Consider the following 17,770-nt stretch of genomic DNA (forward strand, 5'->3'; position numbering starts at 1 on the left):
GGTCAAGGGGGTGGGCTCCCCCCTTCTTCTCTCCGGAGCCTGACATCCTGCATAGCCGTATACCAAGCCAGGCTGAAGTGGCCCCTGGAAGGACAACCTGCTACTGACGTTCCAGTAGCCCTCGGAGGAACTCTGTTTCCCAGGGGCCTTTTAGCCTGGCCTGTTGCACGGTTGTGCAGCATACCAGGAGGAAGGGAAGGGAGGCCCGCCCCCCCCTTCCATCTCTCTCTCTCTCTCTCTCTCTCTCTTTCGAAATGATTGCTTCCAGAACCAAAAGCCTCCATCCCCAGTAAGTGGAGGGTGGGGGAGGCTGGGTGAGCGGGCGAAAGGGAGCTTGGATGTAGCTCAGATTAAAATGGTAGGTGTCGTAATCCTCATCTCTTATGTGAGGTGAACATTACAGCCCTGACCATCCAAGCCCTTAAGTACGAATCTTGGCAACAACCAACTGGTGGAGGAAGAGGGTTCCTTTGTGTCTTCTTTTCCCATCTGTGCTGTTCTTTCCAGGCTGTGGAGAGATAGGCTCCTTGCAGATCCTGGCGCTGCACCCTAGCTTGACCCTACTTTTAAACCTGGTGCACCCTTAACCCAGGTGCTGGGATCATGAGTTAGCATGCAGCCCGAGCAGACACAGAGATGCAGTGGTATATACCCCACTCATCACTCGCTGCATTGTGGGATACCCAGAGACCAAGATGCATCGTGTTTCTGTTTGATGCATTTCTACCAGGCATAGTGCTCTAGTGCTCCCTCTAAGGCACACACATGTGTGCATGCACACAAGTTTTTAAATGTCCGCTCAGTTAATTTTAGATCCCGCTCAGGTTGAATCAAGAAGGCCCCACTCTGAATGCACATGGTGCACGCACACTGCCTTGATACTGCCACCCAGAACAAAACTCATTCTGCATGCAGATGAAAAACATTAGAGAGGACACTGCCGTATTCTTTCTGGCATTCCTCTAGAAACACTATTGTATGGGATGAAGGCAAGGCTTGAGGTTCTAGAGCCCTTCTTATGGCATTCTCTTGTGCACCTGGGCACTTTCCAGAACAACTGCTCAACAGCAGCAAAATGCTTCCGTTCAGGCAAATTGCATTTGAAACGTAAAACAGTTGGGGGAGCAGTCTTGCGGAAACTAACAACCCCCCAAAAGAGCAACTTCTTTATGCCAGATACATGATGTCCTAGCTCTATATTGCAGTGATTAAATTTGGCATTGGTAATGTGAACGGCACCCTGCTGTCCGCATAGGGACTGTGGTGGAAGCACACTTCCAAGATCCACTGTGACCCCATTGCAGGGTCTAATCTGGAAAGCGCCCTGGTGCTCTCTTTTGGGCTTCCTGGAATCCTCTGCTTGGCCACTATTGGAAACACAATGATAGCCCAAATGGCCCTTGGGTCTGCTGCAGCAGGACACTTCTTCTATTAAGGGGCCTGCAGTTGACAGACATTTGATGTTAGGGGCAGAGGCTTTTCAGTGGTAGCCCCACAATTGTAGAATTCTCTAGCGAGGAAGGCCCAACTGGCTCCCTCTCCGTTCATTTTTAGGAGGATGTTTTTTTTGCTCTGGAAGATGCTTAGCCTTCTGGGCTGGATGGAGCTGTAGCTCAGTGGCAGAGCGTCTGCTTTGCATGCAGAAGGTCCCCGGTTCAGTCCCTGGCAGCCTCTCCAGGTGGGCCTGAAGCTGGACAGCTGTTGTCAGTCAGAGTAGACAATTGCTTAGCTCAATAGGCCAAGGGACTGACTCACCTATTTCCACGCTGCCGTCTCCATTGCTGAAGGACCATCTCTCAGTGGGAGAGCCCCTGTTATGCCTGCAGAGCGTCTCAGGTTCAATTCCTGGCAGCATTTAGTATGGCCGGCATGAGTGAGTGTCGTCTTTGTGAATTGCTGCTGGCAGTCAGTGCAGACAGTCGTGGGCTAGATGTACCAATGGTCTGACTCGGTATTGGGCAGCTACTTCCGTCGTATTGCTTTAGACAGCTCAAGCATACCTTGTTTTAGATATTTCACTGTGATTCTACATTTTTATTATGCCACTTATATATATTTTATTTAAGCCACTTCAGGGGTTATATTTGCAGAAGTGGACTGCAAAAACATGACATGCAAAGATCGCAATTCAGACCGTAAATCCATTGAGGTCAGGAGCACAATTCCTCACCCCCACTCCCCCACCCCCATCAAGTTGGAAAAAATGCTTACCCCTCTGTTTCTCTTTGCCACCTGCAGGCCGCTGCTCACGTTGCGGGGAGAACGTGGTCGGGGAAGGCACGGGGTGCACAGCCATGGACCAAGTTTTCCACGTGGAGTGCTTCACCTGCATGACCTGCAACAACACACTTCGGGGCCAGCCTTTCTATGCGGTGGAGAAGAAGGCTTACTGCGAGCCCTGCTACATTGTAAGTGCCCGGGTTCTCTTCTCTTCTCTTCTCTTCTCTTCTCTTCTCTTCTCTTCTCTTCTCTTCTCTTCTCTTCTCTTCTCGGTACAGAGTGCTGGGCTAGGCAGGCAGCTCCAATGTCCTGGATTTCTAACTTCAGAGCCCTGCATCTCTTCCTTTTGTGCATCCCGCACGCCTGCTTGTGAGAAACAATTTTGAAAGCTAAGGTAAGGCATCTCCCAACTCTTGAACCCAGGGCCATGCAGTGAACCTGATGGGCCATAAGTTGAGGACAAAAGAAAGAGTGTCCTAAACAATACCCGTATTTACCCAGAAGGAAGAGGACTCTGAATTTAAAATCACACACACACACACACACACACACACACACACACACACACACACCCCAATTTCTAACATCAAGAACTAGAAAAAAACCTAGTTTTGGATTCCGGTAAATGCATAAGAACATAAGAACAGCCCTGCTGGATCAGGGCCAAGGCTCATCCAGTCCATCACCCTGTTTCCCACAGTGGCCCACCAGATGCTTCTGGAAACCCCAAAGGCAAAAGTTGAGGGCATGCCCTCTATTCTGCTGTTACTCCCCTGCAACTGGTATTCAGAGGCATCATGCCTCTGAGGCTGGAGGTGCCCTATAGCCCTCAGACTAGTAGCCATTGATAGACCTGTCCTCCATGAATTTATCCAAACCCCTCGTAAAGCCATCCAGGTTGTTGGCTGTCACCACATCTTGTGGCAGAGAATTCCACAGTTTAATTATGTGTTGTGTGAAACTGTACTTCCTTTTGTCGGTCCTAAATTTCTTGGCAATTAGTTTCGTGGGATGACTCTTGGTTCTAGTGTTATGCAAGAGGGAGAAAGATGTCTCTCAATCAATTTTCTCCACACCATGCATGGTTTTCTAGACCTCTATCATGTCGCCCCTCCGTTGTCTTTTTTCTAAAATAAGAAATGCAATATTTTATGCACACATTACTAATGTCTGGCAAGGGTTCCCAAACCTGGGTCCCCAGATGCTGTTGGAGTAACAGCTCCCGGCACCCCCACCACAATGGTGAAGGCCATCTGGGGACCCAAGGTGGAGAACCCCTGACATCTGGAGTCTGCTCCCTTCAGTGGTGGTGATGACCACTAGCTTAGACGGCTTCAAGGGGGTGGGGGTAGACTCATTCATGAAGGATATGTCTGTTTCTATTAGTCAGGATAACTCAGGGGAACCTCCACGTTCAGGGGCAGTCTACCTGTTCCTGGGGAGCAACAACCAAGGGGGGCTGCTGCCTTCATCTCCTGGTTGCCACCGTGGGAGAAAAGACGTTGAACTAGATGGCCTTTGGCTGGATCCAGCAGGTCTCTCATTGCCTCTTTCTGTCATATTTACCACTGAGCAAAGGGGCTCCTCATTGTGGGCCTGGAGCCACCATGGGTTTGTTTTTCCTCTTGGCTTTCTCAAACGCTTTCTAGAATATGGATTGTGGACCCATGTTGAATGGTGCCTTGCTTGGGCCACCAGGTGAAGTGCCCTCCTCCCTGAGCTGGAATGCTGCTTACACCCAGGCAAGGGAGCCCTTCCCCAAACGGCCCTGCAGCAGGAGATGGGATTGGGTCCCTTTGGGTCCTCGCTATGCAGAGCGTCTCTTTTATTATGAAAAGCGAGTGTGTCCATCGGGGTGTGTCCTTGGCCCCTCTAAGGGGGTCAGCTGGAAGCGCCTGGGCCAGGCCTCGGAGAACGGGGAGGGGGCTCACAGCCCCAGCTCCTCCTCCTTGGCAGCTCGGTCCTTGACACGCCTCCCCCCTTCTCTTCGCTCTCTGACTGTAGCCCTGCTGCCCGCCCAGCAACTGCGCCTCCCTCTCCCCCCCCCCGGACTCCCACTCGGCCTCCTGAGCCCGCCCCATAGCCACTGCTCCCGCAGTACGTATGGGGTGCGGGCCAGCCGGCCAGACAGTGCGTCCCCCAGGAGGAAAATCAGGGGGGAATGGTACAATAAATAAAAGGAAGGAGGAGTGCTGTTCATCACCAACTCATCTGCTTAGACGACGTTTCCTCATGGGGGGGGGGGAGGATGTTTCCAGTGAAGGGGATGTTGTGATGAACCTTGAAGAAATTCAAGGCATTCCTAAAGGGGACGAGTTCAGAGCCAGAGGCCAGAGGGGCCGACTGGGTAGGATTGGCTGAAAAGATGTCTCTTGTGCCTAAAGCCTTCTGGAGTGGAAGGGGGCCCTGCCGTTGGCTCCGCTTTGGCTCCGCTTCCCTTTCGCACACACAAACCCGCCTCAGACCGCATGCAGCGGAGAGCTCAAGGATTCGGGAGCAGGGCACCAAGAACCTTCTCGCAGCCCGGACCCCATCAGGTTTCAAGGTCACCGTTTGATCTTGAACCCTTGTAGCCTTCGTCTTGTTGATCTTTGGCACTAAAACATTTATGACAGCATAAAACATGTTTAAGGCCGGCTTCGTTGCCTTTGGTAGTGCCACTTGGAACGGAAGTGCATGCGTACTGAAGGCTGTTGGAGATGGAGTTCCAGTGCCTCGACCAATACCCACTAGGCTATCCCAATACCCACTAGGGGCATTGGGAGTCGAGATAGTGAGTCAGGGTCTCCTTCCTAGCTGTTCTACCTGTCTCTGCTCTGTGACCCCTGGTCTGACTCTTCCACACTTCCTGTGCTGAGTCACAATCCTTCCCTTCCTCCTAGAGAGCAGATGGCAACCTCTCTCTCCCTCCTTACCTATTCATTATGTAGTCGTTTAGATTCGGATTAGGTCTTTCCTATCCAAGTGTGCTTAAAACCAGCGTGGTGTAGTGGTTCGAGTGCTGGACTAGGACTGGGGAGACCCGAGTTCAAATCCCCATTCAGCCTCATGATACTTGCTGGTGGGTGACTCTGGGCCAGTCCCTTCTCTTTCAGCCTAACCTACTTCACAGGGTTGTTGTGAGGAGAAACCTACCTATGTAGTGCACCGCTCTGGGCTCCTTGGAGGAAGAGCGGGATAGAAAATGTTAAAAAAAACACCCACCCACTAAACCATCCTCTGTTACCTACTCTGTAACTGGAGTGCCTGCTCTCTTCCTTAGTGTTCTGCTGTTTTACCTACTGAAGGTAAAAAATAACAACCTCCAACAAAGGCTTGATGCTGGGAAGTTTGTCTTTATTCACCCTTGGTGAGAATCATAGAATTGGAGGGTACCTTGTAGGTTAGACCAACCCCACTGCTTGAAATCCAGACTTCCAGCATTCCCGGCTGACGGCTGCCTAGCCTCTCCTTGAGGACCTCCAGCAAATGGAAACCCACAGCCTCCTGGGTCACAGCTGCACAACTCCGGCCCTCTAGCTATTGTTGGACTACGACTCCCATCATCCTGACTATTGGCCAAGGTGGCTGGGGATGGTGAGAGTTGTAGTCCCAACAGCTGCTAGAGGGCCGGACTCGTGCAGCCCTGCCCTAAGTAATTGGTTCCATTCACCAGCTGATCTTACCTCTTTAACCACACCGCCCATTGAGATCATCAGGAGAGATTCGTCTGCAGTTGCCACCGGCTCATCTGATGGCTACTCGGGGACGGGCCTTCTCCGTTGCTGCTCCAAGGCTTTGGAAAACGTACCCTGCTGAAATAAGAGCCTCCCCATCTCTGACAACTTCTAAAAAGGCAGTCAAGAGTCATTTGTTCACCCAGGCTTTTAATTAGATTCTGAGCCAGGTCTCACGATCCGTGAAACCGGGTTTCAGTTGGTGAGCGGGCAGGGAGCCCTGGGCGGCCAGATCGGCTGCCCACACGATGGCCGGCCCTGAGATGGAGAGGAGAGCTGGTCTTGTGGTAGCAATCATGACTTGTCCCCATAGCTAAGCAGGGTCTGCCCTGGTTGCATCTGAATGGGAGACTTGATGTGTGAACACTGCAAGATATTCCCCTCCGGGGATGGAGCCGCTCTGGGAAGCGCAGAAGGTTTCAAGTTCCCTCCCTGGCAGCATCTCCAAGAGAGGGCTGAGAAAGATTCCTGCCTGCAAGCTTGGAGAAGCCGCTGCCAGTCTGTGAAGACAATACTGAGCTAGATAGACCAGTGGTCTGACTCCGTATATGGCAGTTTCCTATGTTCCTGTGTCAGGAATGAGAGTGAGCTGTGTCCTATGAAGTACAGTTGAGGAGAGGAGAGCTGGTCTTGCGGTAGCAAGCATGACTTGTCCCCATAGCTAAGCAGGGTCTGCCCTGGTTGCATATGGATGAGAGACTTGATGTGTGAGCACTTGAAGATATTCCCTCAGGGGATGGAGCTGCTCTGGGAAGAGCAGAAGGTCCCAAGTTCCCTCCCTGGCTTCTCCAAGATAGGGCTGAGAGAGATTCCTGCTTGCAACCTTGGAGAAGCTGCTGCCAGTCTGTGACAACAATACTGAGCTAGATAGACCAGTGATCTGACTCAGTATATGGCAGCTTCCTATGTTCCTATGAGACGGAGCTGGCGGGGGCTGGGGAGTTCGGGGGCCATGCGGCCCCCGGAAGCCCCAGTATGCCCTGTGCGAGCGCGCAGGGCATACTGGGAAGACCCCCGAGCCGGAAGGCTGCTTTTAAGCCTCCCGGCCGGGCGTCTACACACAAATAGCTGCGGCGCAGAGCCACGCCGTGGCTACTCATGAGCAGTTAGCCCGGGTTTGCGGTGCACTTGCTCCGCAAACCCGGGCTAAGAGGTGGGCTACAGGAGCGGGTTAGCCGCTCCGGAACCACCGGGCTCGGCAGTAAGCCCGGTGGTTCTAATGATCACAAAAATCGGGCTAGGATTTTACTAGCCCGATTTTTGTGATCATAAGAATAGCCCCACTGTTTTAATAGTTTGGTGTTTTTTTAATGTTGTTTTAAGTTGTTGTAATGTTTTGACCTTTTTACTTGTTGTTTTTTGTTTTGTTATAAACCACCCAGATACTTGCGTTTTGGGCGGTATACGAGTATGTTCCTGTAACCTAAGCCTGCCCCTGAGAGGAGAGCTGATCTAGCAAGCATGACTTGTCCTAAGCAGGGTCTACCCTGGTTGCATATGAAAGGGAGACTAGACGTGTGAGCACTGGAAGGTATTCCCCTTAGGGGATAATGGGGCCGCTCTGGGAAGAGCATCTAGGTTCCAAGTCCCCTCCCTGGCAGCATCTCCAAGACAGGGCTGAGAGAGATTCCTGCCTGCAACCTTGGAGAAGCTGCTGCCAGTCTGTGAAGACAATACTGAGCTAGATAGACCAATGGTCTGACTCAGTATATGGCAGCTTCCTATGTTCCTATGATATGATGTTCCTTTGTCCACCTTGGTGTGACTCCCCTTTGGTGGTCTGAAGACTGCTGTCCTGTCTCCCTCCCTTTGCTCTTTTCCTCTCCTCTCTGGGCTACACAAACCGAGTTCCTTCAGTTTTCAGTCCCTCAGATTTCTGACCATTTTCCTTCCCCTCCTCTGAAGCGACTGCCGTTTAACTGCTCTAAATAGTTTGGTCTGGGACAGTGCAAAGACTGCCTCCTCCCAGCTGCATCTGCTGACAAGATCTCCCAGGGTTGGGGGGCTTCCCCCCACTACCAGACGAATGGAGCCACCTAGTGGTGCAGCAGGGAAGTAACATGCCTAGGGAGCAAGAAGTTGCTGGATCAAATCCCTGCTGGTATGTTTCCCATACCAGGTGGTATGGAAAACGCCTCTATCAGGCAGCAGTGATCTAGGAAGATGCCGAAAGGCCTCATCTCATACTGCGCAGGGGGAGGCAATGGGAAACCCCTCCTGTATTCTGCCAAAGACCACCACAGGGCTCTGTGGGTGCCAGGAGTTGACACCGACCCAATGGCACCACCTTGGCCTTTGCTTTACCAGACGAATGACCAGCCCACACAGCTCAGTTGCAGCCGGTGTGGGGCCCCAGGGGAGCGGGAGAGCGGCTGCCAGTACCAAAGGAGCTGGGGCTCATCCTGCACCCACCCACCCACCCCAGCTCCTCAGCACAGGCCACTCTTGGGCCTCCATCAGTTCCAGCCCCCTACACTGCTGCATGGGGGCCACACCCCTGCTGGCCACCTACTAATCCACATCTGCTCTTTTAGTATCCCGCTCTCTGGACTGTCCAGAGCCCCGTCACCCCTCACAGGATTTCTGCCTGCAGCCGCCGCCATCCTCCTCCTCCTCCTCCTCCAGTTTAAGTACTTGCTGGCAGTCAGGTCTCTTGTGTGTGTGTGGGGGGGGAGTTTACCATCACATATGGGCCCCCCCCCCGGCCCAGCTGAGGCTCGCTCCCCTCTTCCGGTCCCTGCTGTGCTCCAGCTTCCTCCTCTGCCCTCTCGGCCCTAGTTCCTCCTCCCCAGGGTGACCCTGCCCTCCTGCTGGGGGCTCCCTGAGACCTGGCTTGCCACAGGACTCATGGTCTGACTCGTTTCTGGACAGCTTCGTTCCTTCATTCGCCATTCTGTCCCTGGTGCCCCAGAAGGGGAAATGATTTCATTTGAACCCTTTTTCCCGGGCAGCCCCGAGTCATGCAAAGAATTATCGAGTGCCTCTGAGCACATGCAGAATGCTTTCTTTTAGCCAGCGTATCTACTTCCAGTCCCCCAGCCCATCTAGGAACAAGATGGAAGGCGGACAGAGGCACAGTTTCCAGGTGAGAGGGAGGTGGCTCCAGCACCTCCCCTTTTAGGATTTAGGGAGCTGCCCTGTGGGCTTGCTGGGGCCATGCTTGCAAGCGGAGAGTCTTCCAAACTGCCCCCCCACACACACACACTCACCCCATCATACACCCCCCCCCAAATCTGCCATCGTCTGGAGGTGCATCTGCATTCGGCAGGGCAATAATGGTTGGATTATTTAATCTCATTACTTACACACTTCATTAGCTTGAGTGAATTCTTGGCAAAGATTCAGTAAACCTCCTCCGTTAGGAGATAAAAGGATGAGCAAGAAAATGCACAAGGATCCTCGTCCTCTCGCCCTCTTCCAGATTTATCATCTAGTCTTTGTTAAGGCATAAAAGAAGAGCAATTGGCTGGCTGGGCGAGCACTACGCGCAGGATGGCTTGGGAGCATCAAGTGGGCACGGCAAACATTTATTCCCACCCTCAGATTTGTCAGTGTCCAAAGCTATTGGCCAAGAGCAGCAAACCAGGCCCCGGAGAAGCAGCCACGGAGGATTCTTAACCCCTCCAGCCCCCAGAGACCCAGCAGGGGCCGTGAGAGTTTCCAGCAATTAATAATCTAAACCAACATTTGAGTATAAAATATGACTTCACTTCTGGCCACTAAACACTCAAGGCCTCTGTTTTAGCTATGCACCTAAGAGGAACATTTGAATATTTAAATGGTGGGGACACTTCAGTAAATTAGTAAAGGGTACTTGAGTGTTCACACGTGTGCATCACAAGCCCAGTCCTCGTGAAGAGTGAGTGTGTGGTGGAAAGAGGCACTGCCTCTGAGCCACACACATCCTGTTGAAACTCTGCGTGGCGTGTGGGTCACACGGGGCTTCCTCCACACAGTCTAGAGCCTCAGGCAAGTGGGATTCCCAGTCCATGCCGATATGCCACTGCATGCACATAAGAAGCTGCCTTCTACTGAGTCAGACCCTTGGGTCCATCCAGCTCAGTATTGTCTGCACAGCCTAGCAGCGGCTTCTCCAAAGTTGCAGGCAGGAGTCTCTCTCTCAGCCCTGTCCTGGAGATGCTGCCAGGGAGGGGACTGGGAACCTTCTGCATGCAAGACTGCAGGGGCTCTTCCCAGAGTGGCCCTACTCCCCTCAGAGGTATATCTTACAGTGCTCATACACAGGTAGTCCACCATTCAAAGGCAAACCAGGGCAGACCCTGCTTAGCAAAGGGGACCGTTCATCCTTGCTACCACAAGACCACAGGTTGCCCCTCTCCACACTTCAATTCCACCGGGATATGTTATTAGAATGGGGCTAGAGTGATGGCAGCCATGCCAGATTTTGGTCCCAAAAGGGAGTCTGGGAGGGCAGTGCATTTCCTGAAGGCACCCCCAGCCCCCTTTTCCACCTCATTAGCTGCTGTGTGCAGCCTCAGTCACCTGCTTTTCTGATAGGACTGCATAACAATTTAGAGGTCGGCCAACATTCATCTGTTTGGCTCAAGAAAACCATTGGGGGTTTCTGAGCATTCTTTGAGATCTCACAGAACCCCAGGCAGCTTTGCAAGCATTGCAAAGGATGCCCTCCAGTCCCTGAGGGTCCCCCCACCCACACCCCCACACGATACTTTGCAAGCACAGGAAACACCACAATGGCCGCATCTGTTTCACCCACCGCTGAAGCCCCTCTTGCCCCAAGAGTCTTCCGGGGTGCATTGCTGTTTGTACCTGCTATTCCTACTCATGGGGCATGGGTCCCCCTCAGAATGGCTCACCAGTGTCTTTTTAAGTGGGTGGCTCACATTTTCAAGCCCTCCCCCTACCATTTGGAAGAGCCATCCCTTTCCTATCTGAGCGCAGTCTCCAAATCAGGTAGAACTTGAGCAGAGAGCCTTTTAGTCTGGGCACTGGTGCTCCTGGTGTTGAGCCACTGGAGACTGTGGAAGAAGGGCAATGCCCTCCCTGGGGCAGTCACACTCTCCCAGGTCCCCACATAAGCCCCCCGCCCCACCCCCAGCAGCCCATCATACCCTGACCATTATAGCTCTGCACGCTTCTGAGACAGGCTTGGGTCTTTGTCTGGACACGAGCCGGACTTGAGCTGGCTTGAGGGGCTTCTTCTCCTTGCTCCGGCCATCTTGACCTACCCGTCGGTCTGTCCTTGTCTGTCCCCCTCCTAGATGGACAGCTTTCCATTTAGGCAAGCTCTCCCTTCTGCCCTCTTTCTGCTCCCAGCCCCGTCGAGACAGCCATGTGGGCTCAGACCCTGGCCTGTGGTTGGCTCTTCTTCTGAGCTGGCCCTCCCAGAAGGGCGCCATCCAACTGTAGTCCTGGGACTGGCCGCTTCGTTCTGCACATGCTCAGCTGCCCGCAGCCTGCCCGCCTCTGACGCTCGCCTTCTGACCTTCAGCTAGAGCGGGGGAGAGAACGGAAGTCATGCAAACCCTGTTCCCACCCACCCACCACCACCAACCAAGCCTGGCCTTGCGCTAGACGCAGAATTAGTCACTTAGAATGAAAAGCAGGCGAGCGGCAGCAGTGGGTCGGCCCTGCGTGGTTTGCATTGCAAATGCGGAATCTCCTAATGCCTTTCCAATTATCCAGCCTGCACGTTCGCTTGGTCTCTCTCTTCATTTGCCATTATTCATTGGAGCCTGAAAGCCTGCTTGGCTTCCCTCCGCTCAGGATGGGGAAACGGCCTCACCATGAACCCTTGTGAGTTGAGGAGCAGCTGACTGTCTGAACACGGGCCATCGCTCAGGATTCCTGCTAGCATGACTGCAGCTGTGTGAGGGACACCCCGAGCTGCTCTCCCACATATCCCTGAGGTCACGGTGGGGACCCATCCCCCTCACATGCGGGGACGGCTGTTTTCTATCCCAGCATCAGCCATCCTAAGACCTGAGTCCATGTTGGCCAGGCCAGGAAACTGCCCAGCCCGCCGCAACTCCCATGGCCATTGGAGCTTCCCATGTTACCTCACTGAGGTGTGAGGGACACTCTGCAGCAGTTACCAGCCAGGGGAGGAATCTCGGGCCCTGGGCCCTGAGAGAGGGCGTGCAATGCAGGGGTTGGGAGGTTGAGCTGTGGACCAGGAAGTGCAGATCTCACCTCTAACCTGAACTCACCCGGTGGACTGAGGCCTGAAGCAGTAGCCAATGTGGAATAGTGTCCATGCAAAGTCCCCTTCTGGTGGGGGCCGTGGAAGCAGGAGTGTGGGGAGAGGGTGGTAAAGGATCGTCCGGCTCCCACCTCCTCATCCTGCTGCAGGTTTCCCCAGCACAGAACTTCCAGGGTGTGTTTGCCATACCCTTTGCTGTTTCCTATCCTGGTTTCCCGCAAGGCAAGGCAAGGCAAGGCCAGTCTGCAGGACCCCAGCTGAGCTCTTTTCCGCCTCTTGGTCCCGACTCCTCCCTCCAGCTCCACCCCTCTGCCATGGCCTCAAAGGGGGCCTGGAGCCCAACTTGTTCCCTGCCTCTTCGCCATCTCTTGCTTGATGCATTCCCTGCGTCAGCGAGTGGGCACTGAAGGGGGGAGAGGTTCCAGCCCCTTGGGTGAGTCCAGCTCAAGCATAGCCATCACTGGTGCTCTGGGTTCAGGTTCCGAGGACTCCTTTGCCTGGGTCCTGCATCTCTGCAGCTAGTCTGGGTATGGGGGATGTTCCGTTCTCTTCCACCATGGGATCTGAGCCTAGGCTGTTACTTGAGATCAGGGCATAACATTGCCCTGTGCACAGTTATCCCCCACTGGAAGCAGCTGTTCCTCATCAAAACCATCCATGAGGATACTGCCATATACATTTGTGTGCAACATGCCATCTAGACCAAGCCTCTCCCTCCCCCCCCCCCCCGCCCTCACACACACACTGTCAGTGTGGTAATAATGCTGGCCTCCCTTGCAGAATTAGGAACATAGCAATCTGCCCTCTGCCGAGTCAGACACTTGGTCCATCTAGCTCAGTATTGTCCACCCAGGCTGGCAGCAGCTTCTCCAAGATTGCAGGCAGGAGTCTCTCCCAGCCCTATCTGGAGATGCTGCCAGGGAGGGAACTTGGAACCTTCTTCAGGCAAGCAGGCAGGGGCTCTTCCCAGAGCAGCCCCCTCCCCAAAGGGGATATCTTACAGAGCTGACATGGAGTCTCCCTAACACAAGACCAGCTCTCCTCCATGAATTGCTGTAAGGACATCTGCAAACGTGCAGGTGAAGTGCTTTTGAGCATTCAAGCTCCATATACGTGCTAAGGATTCTTTCTCAGCATGGAGAGGCAGCGCCAGCATCCCTCAAAAATAAAATACAACCAGGCTTGGCATTTATGGAGCCCCTGATCTCCATGAAGAGCTTGTGCGGGCTTCCTCTTCACATCTCGGTTGCTTGAAGCCGGAAGAAACAACCTCTGGCCTCCGAGCAAGCACCAAGGCAAAGCATGCCGGGGACATTTTTATTGCCATGGGAAGATGTGGCAGGCACACGGGGCAGATTAAGCTTTTTGCTGCTCTTAGGCAGCCAAGATTTGCCACGGGGTGGGGTGGGGGGGTTCAATCTTTTCTCTCTCCACCTTTTAAAAACTGCCGCTGCACAGCAGGGTCAGTGGCAGAGCTCCTAGTAGGCAAACACCTCCCGAATCCTGACGGGGCGGGCACAGTTGCTGCTGGGCATGGGCAGCAGAGGTGGCAGCGAGAGACCTCCTCACGTGGGCTTTCCTTCCTCCCAAATGGCAGAGGTCAGGCCGATTTCGGCCCTTTGCGCATGCGGGTGCACAGAGGGCCAAAATCGGCCCGACCTCTGTCATTTGGGAGGAAGGAAAGCCCACGTGAGGAGGTCTCTCGCTGCCATCTCCACTGCCCTCTAGGCAGGCAGTCCGCTGCGCCCAGCCTGCCCGACAGGATTTGGGAGGCGGGTGAGCCCACCAGGAGCTCTCCTCGCCGACATACAGCGGCAGTTTTTTAAGTTTTTTAAAAAAAAACACGTAACTTGCCGCTCCTCCAGGATTTGCCACCATAGGCCATTGCCTCTACTGCCTCTGTGGTAATCCGCCTTTGCAGGCCCACGGTTCCTGGCGATGATGGACAGTGTAGTACAAATGGGAAACAAGGCTAGATGCTGGGTATACCACTCCTATCGGCAGGAACTGCTAGTGGGAAAGGGGAAATCAGTCAGGGAGTGGGAGTCCATGTCTTGAGAGCGTACTCCACACTCTTTTTGTTTTGCTCCCTCAGAAGAGTTGAAAAGATGAGGTGGAGAAGTGCATCAGTCACAGAGGAGCGAGCTCTTTTCTGTTCTCCTCAAAATGGCTCGGAAATGATCTTACGTTCTTCCAAAAATAGCAGGAAACAATGCAATCACTTACCAAGCCAATTTGAGGCTCAGTCAATGCCCGGTTTGCTGTCCTGCTACCCTTCAGACACGCTCCCCAAGAACTCCAACCCGTACAACAGGACTCTCCCTTTTCCTTTCTCTTCTCCTCCCTGGGCCAGTGATGGCATGAGCAGTGGAGGCAAGTCATGACAGGATGCAGAGGGTGGGAGTTCCCTCCTTCCTTCCCTCTACTCTTCTTCCAAGGGGTACTCATGCCCAAAGATGCAGTGGCGATAGTAGTATGAGGCCCAAGGGGGGTGTTATTTCTCTTCCCCCCCCCACCTTTTGTTGTACCAGCATGCTGACCCTTGGTGCACTAGGAATGCAGGGGAAATTTGCAATGACCCTTGGGACTTGTAGTCTTTTCAAGAGCTGCTTCAGTGGCACACAAGTAGGCCAGAAAAACATGGAGGGAAAGAGAAGGGGAGAAACCTTCCCCCCCCCCTTACCCTTTTTCTGCTGCTTCCATCACTCATCTGTTGCTGCTAGTGGGAGCGATGAATAAAAGGAAGTGTAGCCCTTGAAAAGTAGAAAGCAGTAGTAGTCCACCGCCCACTCACCACCACTGCTTCTTCAAGCACAGATGCTGCAGGGAAAAGAGGAGGGGGCGGAAGGGAAGGGGGGAGGAATCCCCTTTCCCACCCTGTCGCCACTGTCTCCGCTACTCAGTGCTGCTCTGTGAAGGGGCAAAGGAAAGGAAAGAAGTGCGAGATCTGGCCAACTCCTCAGTGCAGATGAGGACATTCTGGGGAGATAAAGAGCCTGCCTCTCCTTTTTGGTGGGCATTCCAAACTTCCAAAATTCTCCTTCAGGCACAAGCTCAGAGAACCTCATCGGCATCTCTAGCTTCGTTCCAGGATGGGAGAAAAGGGTTAGGCGCAATACCCTTGCATGTGCTCTTACAGAAGATTGACGGGTGCAATGCTGTCTGGTGCCAGCTGTCGGCTTTCCAGCATCAGTATTATCAGAAGGACGTAGCCCAAGGACAGGCTGCTCTGGCGAGGGACACCGCTCTGCTTGGCAAATGCAGTGTTTGTCGATGTCCTGATGACATTCTCCAAACCAAGACTATTTTCCTTCTGTACGTCATCTCTGGTTCCTAGGACTTATCACCTGTTCCACTCCAGGCAGCTGCGGTTTACACAGGTCTCAAGCTCTGCAGAGGCCTCGGAGAGTTCTTTGCAAACTTGCAACATATGCAACCCTTAGCTTGCTGGACCTGCTCTCTTTAGAGACCAGCTTGCTGCAGGTTCATGTTGTGAAAAATCCCCCCCCCACACACACACACACACTGGGAGTGCACTGAGATTCAGGGTTTGGGCAGACCAGGGTCCAGCCTGGCATCCCACAGTCCCAGTTCCTATCAGATGATTCACTGCATGTCCAGGTGAGCCCAAATAACTGCTTAATGTAAGCTGTGTGGACTATGGGCCTGCAGTGGAAGGGGCTGGCTCCCTGATGGGCTAAGCCAGGATGTGTATTAACTCTGCATGTGATGGAGCCCAGACCTTTGTTGGAAAGTCAAGTCACTGGCTCTCTCTTTTCTCAACCAAGGTCCAAGGTTATCGTGAGATGAGGGCAGGGAACAGTGGCCACCAGGGGGATTTTCAAATTAGACATAAGAACAGCCCTGCTGGATCAGGCCCAAGGAGGCCCATCTAGTCCAGCATCCTATTTCACACAGTGGCCCACCAGATGCCACCGGAAGCCACAGGTAGGAGTTGAGGGCATGACCTCTCTCCTGCTGTTACTCCCCTGCAACTGTTACTCAGAGGCATCCTGCCTTGGAGGCTGGAGGTGGCCTATAGCCCTCCAACTAGTAGCTGTTGATAGACCTCTCCTCCATGAAGTGATCCAAACCCCTCTTAAAGCCATCCAGGCTGTTGGCTCTCACCACATCTCGTGGCACAGAATTCCACAAGTGGATTATGCATTGTGTGAAAAGGTACTTTCGTTTGCTGGTCCTAAATTTCCCAGCAATCAGTTCCATGGGATGACCCCTGGTTCTAGTGTTATGTGAGAGGGAGGAGAATTTCTCTCTCTCCACTTTCTCCACACCATGCATGGTTTTATAGACCTCTGTCATGTCTCCCCGCAGTTGTCTTTTTTCTAAACTAAAAAGCCCCAGGTGTTGCAGTCTTGCCTCATAAGAAAGGTGCTCCAGGCCCCTAACCATCTGGGTTGCCCTCTTCTGCATCTTTTCTAGTTCTACAATGTCCTTCTTTAGAAGTGGTGACCAGAATTGTACGCAGTACTCCAGGTGTTGTTGCACCATCATTTTGTATAAGGGCATTGTAATACTAGCAGTTTCATTTTCAATCCCCTTCCTAATGATCCCTAGCATGGAATTGGCCTTTTTTACAGCTGCCGCACATTGAGTCGACACTTTCGACACAACAGGGTCACGTCGGATCTCGGCAGTGTGCTTCCACACTTCCTGCGTCGTGATACCACAGTCCCTACGCAGACAGCAGGGTGCCGTTCACGTTGCCAATGCCTTGTTTCGAATTTAATCGCTGCGATATAGAGCTAGGGCGTCATATATCCATCGTAAGCAAGTTGCTGTTTTGGAGGGTTGTTAGTTTCTGCAAGACGGCTCCCCCTGCTGTTTAGGTTTCAAATTTGACTTGCCTGAATGGAGGTATTTTGCTGCTGTTGAGCAGCTAGGCTGGAAAGCGCCCATGTCTGCTGTGACACAGGGCATAATCAGGCGTCATACAAAAGGCGCTCTACATGATGTGGCGTCCTCCTCTTCAAACACCACTCTCACTGTGAGCAGGACACTGTCAAGGATGACAGATGAGTCCAGGAATTCCAGCCCTATTTTAGAGGTTCTGCTCGTGCAGAGCAGAAGTGTGTGAGGATATGTGCTTGCTGGTGAACATTTAGAAAGATTACAGGAAATATCTCCGGCTTTGATTCCCCCACCACCAACCACCACCACTTAAGCTGTTTCCACTTCTGGCACTCTTTCCTCCCCGGTTCAATCCCTCTTCTGCTCAACCACAATGATCAGGGACCTAGATCACCTTTCTTCTGAGGCAAGGCCACAACATCTGGGGCTTTTTAGTTTGGAAAAGTGGATGGGGGTATATAAAATTATGATGAGGGTGTATAAAAATATGCATGGAGCAGAGAGAGTGGACAAAGAGAAATGTTTCTCCCTCTCCCACAACACCAGAACCAGGGGTCATCCCATGAAACTGATGACCAGGAAATTTAGGACCAACAAGGCTGTGCCTATGTAACATAAGAACATAGGAAGCTGCCATATACTGAGTCAGACCATTGGTCCATCTCGCTCAATACTGTCTACCCAGGCTGGCAGCGGCTTCTCCAAGGTTGCAGGCAGGAGTTTCTTTCAGCCCTATCTTGGAGATGCTGCCAGGGAGGGAATATGTACCCTTCTGCATGAA

At 52.9% G+C, this 17,770-nt stretch overlaps 1 protein-coding gene across 4 annotated transcripts in view; it reads left to right on the top strand.

The window, feature by feature from the left end:
- The window catches only part of LPP (LIM domain containing preferred translocation partner in lipoma), a 375,151-nt gene that overhangs the window by 316,666 nt on the left and 40,715 nt on the right, over nt 1–17,770 (top strand). For all 4 annotated transcript variants that reach the window (XM_053313056.1, XM_053313055.1, XM_053313057.1 and 1 more), the window contains one exon: nt 2,239–2,408. In XM_053313056.1, the coding sequence (XP_053169031.1) occupies nt 2,239–2,408 (170 nt within the window). The remainder of the gene's footprint in view (nt 1–2,238; nt 2,409–17,770) is intronic.

The sequence above is a fragment of the Hemicordylus capensis genome, chromosome 3 (assembly GCF_027244095.1).
Source record: "Hemicordylus capensis ecotype Gifberg chromosome 3, rHemCap1.1.pri, whole genome shotgun sequence".
NCBI classification, from domain to species: domain Eukaryota; kingdom Metazoa; phylum Chordata; class Lepidosauria; order Squamata; family Cordylidae; genus Hemicordylus; species Hemicordylus capensis.